At 30.6% G+C, this 10,317-nt stretch overlaps 5 protein-coding genes across 8 annotated transcripts; 2 read left to right on the top strand and 3 right to left on the bottom strand.

The window, feature by feature from the left end:
* Nucleotides 1–247: 247 nt before the first annotated feature.
* On the top strand, nt 248–2,858 carry LOC128963401 (natural resistance-associated macrophage protein 2-like). 2 transcript variants are annotated; one of them, XM_054309904.1, is made up of 7 exons: nt 248–370; nt 621–777; nt 859–977; nt 1,036–1,493; nt 1,564–2,071; nt 2,143–2,571; nt 2,638–2,858. In XM_054309904.1, the coding sequence occupies exons 2-7, from the start codon at nt 714–716 to the stop codon at nt 2,815–2,817; spliced, it is 1,758 nt and encodes a 585-aa protein (XP_054165879.1). In that variant the 5' UTR covers nt 248–370; nt 621–713; the 3' UTR covers nt 2,818–2,858. The 2 variants fall into 2 exon arrangements, with proteins under 2 accessions (XP_054165879.1, XP_054165877.1); XM_054309902.1 differs by having other exon boundaries at nt 690–777.
* A 219-nt stretch (nt 2,859–3,077) lies between these two features.
* LOC128963403 (AP-1 complex subunit sigma-2-like) lies at nt 3,078–5,542 on the bottom strand. 2 transcript variants are annotated; one of them, XM_054309905.1, is made up of 5 exons: nt 5,425–5,542; nt 3,883–4,080; nt 3,711–3,819; nt 3,522–3,659; nt 3,078–3,187 (listed from the first exon to the last, which is right to left on the bottom strand). In XM_054309905.1, exons 2-5 carry the CDS (start codon nt 4,062–4,064, stop codon nt 3,143–3,145), a joined length of 474 nt encoding a protein of 157 aa, XP_054165880.1. In that variant the 5' UTR covers nt 4,065–4,080; nt 5,425–5,542; the 3' UTR covers nt 3,078–3,142. The 2 variants fall into 2 exon arrangements, with proteins under 2 accessions (XP_054165880.1, XP_054165881.1); XM_054309906.1 differs by lacking the exon at nt 3,078–3,187 and adding an exon at nt 3,212–3,462.
* LOC128963655 (metallophosphoesterase 1-like) lies at nt 4,258–5,418 on the bottom strand. The gene has a single exon (XM_054310168.1). It carries the CDS (start codon nt 5,347–5,349, stop codon nt 4,258–4,260), a length of 1,092 nt encoding a protein of 363 aa, XP_054166143.1. The 5' UTR covers nt 5,350–5,418.
* A 69-nt stretch (nt 5,543–5,611) lies between the features above and the next one.
* Nucleotides 5,612–8,288, top strand: LOC128963400 (elongator complex protein 2-like). Of its 2 annotated transcripts, none has more exons than XM_054309900.1 (5): nt 5,612–5,842; nt 5,907–6,390; nt 6,465–6,581; nt 6,673–8,089; nt 8,150–8,288. In XM_054309900.1, the coding sequence occupies exons 1-5, from the start codon at nt 5,705–5,707 to the stop codon at nt 8,286–8,288; spliced, it is 2,295 nt and encodes a 764-aa protein (XP_054165875.1). In that variant the 5' UTR covers nt 5,612–5,704. The 2 variants fall into 2 exon arrangements, with proteins under 2 accessions (XP_054165875.1, XP_054165876.1); XM_054309901.1 differs by lacking the exon at nt 8,150–8,288 and having other exon boundaries at nt 6,673–7,776; nt 7,847–7,948.
* A 492-nt stretch (nt 8,289–8,780) lies between these two features.
* Nucleotides 8,781–10,097, bottom strand: LOC128963656 (serine/threonine-protein kinase haspin-like). The gene has a single exon (XM_054310169.1). It carries the CDS (start codon nt 10,050–10,052, stop codon nt 8,781–8,783), a length of 1,272 nt encoding a protein of 423 aa, XP_054166144.1. The 5' UTR covers nt 10,053–10,097.
* Between the last annotated feature and the right edge of the window lie 220 nt (nt 10,098–10,317).

Raw genomic sequence — 10,317 nt, forward strand, 5'->3', positions numbered from 1 at the left:
TAATTTAATAAATATATATATATATATATTAATTTGTGAAATAAAAAATATAATTATTTAAACTACAATTTATAGTATAAATGATATATTTTATTGAAATATTTGTGTAATTTATGGTAATTTAAAAGTCGCTCAAAACAAACAAATATTAATATTTAAATGATTCATATGTTTTGTAATGCGTTTGTTATTTATATTTATTACAGTATCACAACATTTGGTGTTTTTAAACATTTAAAATAAATACCGTTTTTAATAACAAATTACAGTATTTATCGTTAATTTAAATTTATTTCAAAATAATTTTATATAATTTTAATTGAATACTAATCACTTGTTTATAACAACAAATTGAATGAATTTATTAGAGGTTTGTTTACTATACTATATATAGATAATCACTTTATTCAATGCATTCACACATTTTTAGTTTATAATTACATTAAATTAATATTTATTTTATAACATATGATATGATATATGAATCATAATATGATATGTTATTGAATGTTATGTTTTGACTTTAATTTCATATTAATATATATTTATAGAAATTTATTAATGTTTTGAAATAAGAAAGTAAATGAAAAATCAATTGAGACATAAGTTTAATGATTTAGGTTTTAATAACAATAAACATTAAGAAGTGAAGAAATATATTGATTACCACAATATTTGGTGAATATTAGGAAAGTGGTCATCAATTGCAAGATATGACTCCCGATAAACATAACAGACAGTCATCACAACAACAACAACCTTCAGAAGCGGATGAATGTATGAATTGATAATAAATAATATATCACTTAATGATTATTATATTTTAATTATTATTAATCAATTGCTTTGAAATGACAGTAAACTCCAGACATAAACAAAATTATGGAGTAATTGAAGAAAAAAGTGATATCAATGATCGGACACAAGAGACAGACACTTACTTTATGTCAACGGTTCCCATTCCCACTGATATATCGGTAATTAAAAACATTAATTTATAAAACATTTGATTGAAATGTTTGTCCAAAATAATAGTATGCCTTTAGTTGGCGTAAGTTATGGGCCTTTACTGGTCCGGGATTTCTCATGAGTATTGCATATCTGGATCCGGGAAATATACAGTCAGATCTTCAATCGGGAACTGTAGCGCAATATAAACTCCTTTGGGTCCTCATGTGGTCCACAGTCTTAGGCCTTCTTATGCAAAGATTGGCCGCCCGTTTAGGTGTTGTGACGGGTATGCATTTGGCCGAACTTTGTTACCGACGATATCATAAAATACCGCGACTTTTCTTGTGGATTATGGTTGAAATCGCTATAATTGGATCCGATATGCAAGAAGTGATTGGAACAGCTCTCTCCATATATTTACTGTCTCATCGACTTATTCCTCTTTGGGCAGGAGTTTTGATAACAATTTTAGATACTTTTACTTTTCTAATGCTTGACAAATATGGCTTAAGAAAATTGGAGGCATTCTTCGGATTTCTCATGTATTTAATAGTATTTTTTCAAATTTATAAACTGGTAATTAAATTAATTATATATATATATAATATTTAGAACTCTTATGGCCATTACATTTGGTTACGAATATTTCAAAGTAAAACCAAATGAACTTAAAGTGGCGGAAGGATTAGCTCTACCCTACTGTAGTGATTGTGGTTCCAGTGAACTGCTGCAAGCGGTTGGCATAATTGGTGCCATAATAATGCCTCATAATCTATATTTACACTCAGCTCTTGTAAAATCTCGTAAAATTAATCGCGAGAAGAAAGAAGATATCCGTGACGCTAATCGTTATGTCTTCATTGAATCTGCAATAGCTTTAGGCATATCTTTATTAATCAATATTGCCGTTACATCTGTCTTTGCTCACGGACTCTATAACAAAACAAATGCCGACGTTTACACTACATGTATGAACGCTAATATGAGCGATAATAATGTATTTCCTAATAATACAGACAAAGTAGACGCTAATCTGTATAAAGCCGGTGTATTTCTTGGGTGTACATTTGGTATTGAAGCCCTATATATATGGGCCATTGGCATATTTGCTGCGGGACAGGTATGTCAAATGTACCAATAATTTAATATATAATTGAATTATTATTTATGATATGATTTAAAAAAATATAGTCGTCAACAATGACGGGCACATATTCTGGTCAGTTTGTAATGGAGGGCTTCTTAGATCTTCATTGGCCGCGTTGGAGACGAGTTCTCTTAACGCGAACCATAGCCATAATCCCGACTCTTCTCATAACTTATTTCCAAAATCTCGACAATTTAAGCGAAATGAATGATCTATTAAACGCATTGATGAGTCTTCAGTTACCATTTGCATTACTACCTGCTCTTACATTTACTTCATCACCTAAAGTAATGGGAGAGTTTGTCAATGGTTTTATCAATAAAGTGTTGGCTTCAGTGTTATCTGTTGTTGTCATATCAGTTAATCTCTATTTTGTGTTCAATTACGTAAGCGAACACTTCTCCAATAATATAATTGTCTTCGTGGCCACCGCTCTCTTCTTCGTCTATTACCTAATGTTTTTAATTTATTTGGTCAGTGATTAACATATTATATTTACCTAATGTTTATTATAATGTTTAAAATATTTGTTTTTATAGAGTGGATGTTTGTTAGTAGTGTTGGGATTAAGCCGTTTGACTGAAATTCCAAGAATAGGCAAATATTTTATGGAAAGTGATTACAATGAATATAATTACCAAACTATTGATAATCAATCACAAGAAACCTCAAACGGTTCAAACTCGATGTCCAGTCCCGCCAATTGGCCCACGAGTTGAATCTTTTAATTAACTTATATGTATTTATACTGTATATCAATCTGTGATCAACATTCAATTGTTATTAATATTTATATAGTATTTTTAATTATATATTTAAACTTAGTTTTATTGCATTTTAAACTAATTATACATTTTGTTTGGAAATGATTGAAGAAATTATATTTTGAATAAAACCAAATAAATATATATTTATCAAATATGTAATGTTAACAATTTAATCAATTGGATCTATTGATTGTAACAAATAAATTAGTTGCCAACAAGTTTATCCAAATGTATGGAAAAATAATTCAATAATAAATGTTGCAAATGATGATCACAGTTAACCCAACCCGTGGTCCTCAAAGAATCCTTGAGGTGTTTCCTCCTATATTTAGTGAAATTATGTAATAATGTGTTTATCGTTTAATTAAAAAAAATAATCTCTTTATTTGTGCAAAACGATTGTCTGGTCAACACAATAGTGCACTTAAGACTAGAAAAGGCATTGATTTATACATAAAGACAGTGCGCTTAGTATTAAATGGCAAACAACATAAAGCTTAAGAAATTATGAATTAGTCATTGATTGAGATTCTAATGAATCTAAACGTGCATTCAATATAAGCCAAACTCTTTTAAAGTATTGTCAACGACTTCGTCCTTTAAGTCAAACTCAGTTATTATTCAAAAGTATTCAATTATTTATGGAAATAACAAACCTCTTGAAGCAGATCCTGTGCTGCAATTGCTTTCAATACATTCTTTTTGCTCGTTTCCTGGACTTCTCCACCAATAAGTAACTCATCTAATATGAAGTACGCCTTTTCAAAGTTAAATATGATGTCCAACTCACACACCTTTATAAAGTCTAAATCATTAAAACATTAAATACCATTCATTTTACTTACACTTCCAAAGTATTTATCCAATAGTTCAACGTATCGATGAATTATCTCTAATGTCAAGAGTTCATTGTCGGACTGTTCGACAGCACAGCAAAAGTAAAGACTAGCGTATCTGAAATTATAACAAAAAATAAGACAATTAATCACTTAATCATAATCTTAATAATTTTTATACCTTTTATAGACTATTTTCAAGTCTTTCCACTCGAGAAATGAGCAAAGCTTTGGTTTTCGGGAAAGAATTATATTAATCAGTTCTCGAGTGGTCTTCTTCTTGGTTTTGTCCTGATATGCGGCAAACCATTTCTGGAGACGTAGTTTTCCCTGACGGCTGAAGAGTAACATAAATTGCATCATTTTTGCCAATCAATACCTATTTATCATATAATAATAAATAATCTATTTATTTATTGCATATACAGTATAACACTATAAATAAATCTATATTACATCAATATTTTGTAAATATATATAAGATTTAAAATTAAGTAACAAAATTAAATTGACTAAAATAAATGGATCAATGAATACATTATGTATTAATTCAGTATTAATTTGACTTATGTTTAGCTGTAAAATAGTTGATTAAAAAGCAGCGAATGTTATGAATAATTAAAAATAAAAAGCAAATTAAATATATAAGAAAAACAATGTTTTCATTGGGAAGAAAGCACTTAGAGATGGAATAGTGATTTGATGTTAGTGTCAGTAATAAGAAACTCGGAGTCTTTATGTTACGCCAACTGAATGACGCCACTGTCCACTCAACCACTCGCTTGACATTAGGTTTGTCCCATTCATGTACAACAACACAGCTATGGTGCGAATGACCCGTCAGAACTAATCTTGGATTCAATTCATTTAATACAAAATCTGTCGCTTCTCTCGATAKACAATCGAGTCGTTCCTTATTTTTAACAGATTTGTCTTCAAGTGTTGAAGAATCGGATTCCTTGCATATAAGTTCATTGTCACGAAATAATGGGAAGTGCATCAAAAGTATTGGTTGAATGTTATCTTTGCGCAGTTGTTTCCCTAAAGATTTAATCTTTTCGACTGCACCGACACATAGATAACAATTATCTCCTTCCAGTGCTATTGAATTAATTGTCACAAAATGGACGCCATTTGATATCTCTATGATATCAACATCTGATCTGTTAAATGCCTTTTCAAAGCGTTGTCGCAGATATTTATCGGTCCAATAATGAAAACCGATGTCATGATTGCCGACCACAACAATCATCTTATGTTTGTCTGGACTGATGGCAAACATGTCATTAAATCGATTCACGTAAGTGTCAAAGTCTGTATCTGAAGCCCATTGGCCCTCATCAAAGACATCACCCAATATAATGACCACTTCGGGTGACAATAAATGCATCGATGTCTGAAAAGAGCGTTTCATTTGCCATTCGCGGCGAAGTTTATCAAACCAATGACCACGAAGTCTACCCAAAAGATGAGTATCAGACAATACCATTGTCTCGACCCGTTTACTGTCCAATTGGTTGTGTGATGAAGACATTGTCGGCCAATAACACAATGATATCATAACATAATAAATAAGAAATTCACAGAAGAAGAGTACAAATAAAATGAAGACAAACGAAGTCAAAATGAGTTTGAGTTTAGCATTCATTTGACCACAAATTATCTCATTGACTAACTCTATGTTATTATCATTCAAATTGATTAATCAATTGAAGACATTTACCTTTTGTTTTAATCGTATGTCTTGTTGTGGTAATTGTTGTGTCAAATGTGTCACACAATCACTTCAATACTGTATTAATAGACAAAGTGTTGACTCAATAGTCACTCACTTAAAGTCATCACTCAATGGATGGCATTAGTAATGCATTGCATGTATTCAACCCATTGTTGACTCACGTGTTATGACATGTGTGGACAACATATGACTTAATGTTTATATATTTATGTTCATCGATGGTATCGTTGATCTACAGTACAGTAACTAATGATTATAGTGACCAATGAAGATGACTCAAGACATAGACTATTCAATTGAATACATAAATGTTTCGTCTAATCGTTATTCACATTGTTTGGATGCAAACAAAGAGTTGATTTGTTTTGGGACTAAACATTCAATAGCTCTCTATTGCCTTCAGGTTTGCCATCGATTATCATTTGATTGACGTATTGATTGATTGATTGTTTTTATCATTTTTACAGAGACTTAAAGTATTTAAATTATTAAATGGACACAAAAATCGTGTTAATAGTGTTAAAGTTGTTACAAATAATAGCGATCTGTTAATTAGCTCTTCAGCCGATAAGACATCAATGATCTGGCATTTGAAGACATATGAGATTTTATATAAGTTGTTGGGACATAAAGAGTCTATTATTTTAAGTTATTGTTTACAATTAGATGACAAATCATTATTATCATTGAGCTCTTCCACTGATAAATCTATTAAGATTTGGATAAACGATAAACAAATTAACGAACTGACAGTCAATAACTTTATATTTGATTTGAAAGTTTGTAAAAATGTAAATATTTTTGATGACATTATATTAATAACTGTTGGCGCAAATGAAACAATCAATTTATATCAATTCAATGAAAGTAGTTATCAGATTAACTGTTTGATTGAAATTAAAGGACACGAAGATTGGATACGATCTATCGATATATTTGAAACAATAAATAGTAAGTAATAAGAYTACAATTATAAACTTACTTTTGTTTCAATAATTATTTAATGRTATAAATTATACATTCAGATAGATTAATGATCGCCACTTCATCACAGGACTGTTTTATCCGTGTCCATCAAATTTATAAAATAGATGAAAAACAATCCGATATCAATCATTTGACATTTTCACTACAAACTAAAGGTATTATTTTTATGATATTTTTAGTAKTATTGTATTGTAGTGACAATTATTGTATACATCAATATACGGTCAAATATTAAATTGCTTGTAGATTATCAACAAAATTATCAAGTTCAATTAGAGACGATATTGGCTGGACATGAGGGTTGGGTTAGTCAAGTTTGTTGGCAATGTGTTTCTCAAGACAAACTGCAACTGCTATCGTCATCAATGGACAAGACTATGATTTTATGGGAATCGCCAAACAATGAATCMTTGGGTGATCTTTGGACTGAAAATCTTAGAGTTGGAGAAATCGGTGGAAATACTTTAGGATTTTTAGGCTGTGTTTCGATACCGGCCCTCAATTTGATTGTTGGTCACAGTTTTAATGGTGCTCTTCATATATGGAAATGTAGTGATAATGAATGGAAACCATGTGTTCCCATTAGTGGTCATTTTGACGAAGTAACAGATATTTGTTGGGAACCTAAAGGCGAATATCTATTAAGTTGTTCGAGTGATGAAACTACTCGATTGCATTCCGTTTGGGTCAAAGACAACAACACAATTTCTTGGCATGAGTTGGCCCGACCACAGATTCATGGATATGCTATCAAATGTATAGCAATGATTGATAGACACAGTTTTGTTTCAGGCGCTGATGAGAAAGTGCTTCGACTCTTCAAAGCCACCAAATGTTTTTCCAATAGTTTAAAACTAATTTCTAGTGTAGACAATACCGATGTATTAAATGAATGTGATGTTGCCTACAGCGCTACTGTGCCAACACTAGGACTTTCAAATACAGCCGTTTATTCAGCTGAAGAAGTAGAACACGACTTTAAGCCAACAACACTAGAAGTTCCGCCAACAGAAGAGACATTACTTCAGAATACACTTTGGCCTGAAATTCATAAACTTTACGGACATGTATTTGAGATATTTTCTTTGGCCATCAATAGCAACGGCACAGTAATAGCTTCGGCATCAAAGGCGACTAAAGCAGAACACGCGGACATCATTTTGTGGGATACAATAAATGCCAAACAAATATGCAAACTATCGTCACATCAATTAACAGTTACTCGAATCCGTTTTTCAAGAGATGATCGCTATATTCTAAGCGTTTCCAGAGACAGGACGTGGACTTTGTTTGAGAAACAATCAGACGGCGACTGTTATCGTCGTATTGGTCACAGTCTTAAACATAATGGTATTCATTCCAGAATTATATGGGACTGTGCTCTCACTTTTGATAACAAATATTTTATAACTGTTTCAAGAGATAAAAGTGCTATATTTTGGACAATTGATTCCAAACAAATAAATATAAACTCGACATTAGGTCCTACCAGCTCTTGTGGATTACCACTAGTCCTCTCTGATGCCATAACATGTGTTGATATCTGTGGCATCACTTTTAACGACAACTATTTAGTTGCTTTTGGTCTCGAAAATGGATTTATAAGTCTTTACTATTGGAATGATCGCATACTTTGGGCACATTTATTGGATGTCAATGAATGGTATTGTAGTTGTTATCGTWTGATTTAAACTTTTAATTAATTTATTAAATTTTATTTCAGTCATACTTTAACTGTAAATCGTATACAGTTTTCACCAAAAATTGAAAAAACAATGAACGGTACAAATATTGTACACTTAGCCTCATGTGGTAATGATAATAGCATTCATATAATCAATGTTCAAATAAATAAATTATAATAAATTTAATAAATGTATTARCATTGGTAATCAAATAAACTATATTACAATATTTTATGTTTTTCATTTGCCAAATGTTATTRCGGTACTTAACAGTTGCCAATTGAATAAGTATTTACATTACAAAAACAGCAATTAAGACATTTCTGKGAAACCTTTTGCTATTTTTTTAACAAAAAGATTCCGATTTGTCTCGAATTGGTTTTCATATTATGGGTTAAGTGTTATTGAACCGCAATTTATCATATGATGTCATTCATGACAGTATTATAATATTACCGGTAATTGTTATCTGTCTTTTGACTGTTTTCATATCATAAGTGTTTGTTTGGTTAGATTCTGGTAATATAGTATATTATGCCAAAAGTAATATAATGTACAGTTGATTGTAATATCTATTGTAATTGTAGGCATATTTTATAAAAATATTACCGTAATTTTAAATAATTAYAGGCAATCATTTTATTGTTTTCTGTTAAACTGATTTAATGTTTAAATTAAATGACAAAATTTTGCCAAATCTTTAGCCGATTCACAACTTATGATATTGTCTTTGATTTCAATGAGTTGCTTGTGGTCCACACTRTAGTGATTTGTAGTCATATGAGATGAMGAGTAGTTTTTAAGACACCATTTGTTCATTTTTTGGCACAAYTGCTGAACGCAATAATCAATCCAAAGTATATTAGTCTTTGGATGAAAGTTACGCCAATTGTTTGAAGTAATTAGCGTTTGTTTTGTATAAACTTGTTTGAGTAGTTTGTTGTGATAGTCATCTAAGTTAAGATGTGTTAAATCACTGTAAAAGCAATTTTCATATTCTTTGTTACTATTGATGGCAATCTTGAGTCGAGTCCTCGAAAATGTTGTATCGATAAGAGTTAATTTAATGCCATTTAATTTCACTCTAAACTTGTGTCCATTGATAGCATATTGACAGTACTGTTGTGTAGTTTGATGATCGACCAGAATATTAGAACAATGGAGATCCCGGTGCTCGAACTCAATGGCCTCTTCAGCCACTGCTAATGAAGCGATCAGTTGTAGGGCTAAACTCAATGCTTTGTTCGGTGACATTCCGTCGACTGACTCCAACTCTCTGCCACCAAATGATTGTTCAATTAAAACATATTTATATTTCTTTGTTTTAAATTTGTTGTCATTTTCTTTACCTTTAGAGCCATTAAATACCGATTTATCAGTCCATACATAATAACAATTTCTTATGTCTGCAAAGTTTTCAGTATAATTGAGAGCATTATCAACGGATATTGCTTTTAAATCACTCAAAAGTCGTGAATTTATGACATCAGTTAATACGGATGACATGTCTTGAACTACAAGTCCTCCACTATTTTTGCGATTTATAAGACTTATTTTAATGACCACTGGTTTTCCCATTGCGTCCACTACTTTGATGACTTCACTGTAACAGCCGGACCACAAAATTTTCATTTTTCTATAGATTTCTTTAGTGATGATATTCTCCAATCGATATATCTCTTTCTGACGACAAATGTTCATCAATTGGTCCTCAAGAGAGTTACTGACAATGCATTTAATAATAGAATTCGACAGATAATTGCCATCGACTTGAAGTTGCATATCATTTGAATGCAATGATTGCAATGATATTTGTCTTTCAATTTCATAATCACTGTCTTCATCGTCATTATCTCCAAACTCTTCTTTTCTGTTCTTTATTGTCTTTTTTGCCAAAATTTGTATTACTTTGCGAACCTTTTTCTTGATTTTGTTCCACATTTTATAATCAAATRTCTCAATCGKTATCTAATCAAAAAACTATAGTTTTATTAAATTTTTTTATTTTTAAAATTTAAATAACAATTAAAAACATAGTTTTTTCTCTTAAGTCTTAAAATTATTTTATTAATTGATAATAACATTTGACTATTTTAGTCCATTATATTACTTATTTTACTTAAATTCAACTACGAGTCTAATTATTTCGGTATAGTTTTGACATTAATTTATTAAAATTATTGTTCAAAAAATACCGTTTAATAAT

The sequence above is a fragment of the Oppia nitens genome, unplaced genomic scaffold, assembly GCF_028296485.1.
Source record: "Oppia nitens isolate AA-2021 unplaced genomic scaffold, nextdenovo-longstitch-racon4-pilon3 scaffold7_pilon_pilon_pilon, whole genome shotgun sequence".
Classification (NCBI taxonomy): domain Eukaryota; kingdom Metazoa; phylum Arthropoda; class Arachnida; order Sarcoptiformes; family Oppiidae; genus Oppia; species Oppia nitens.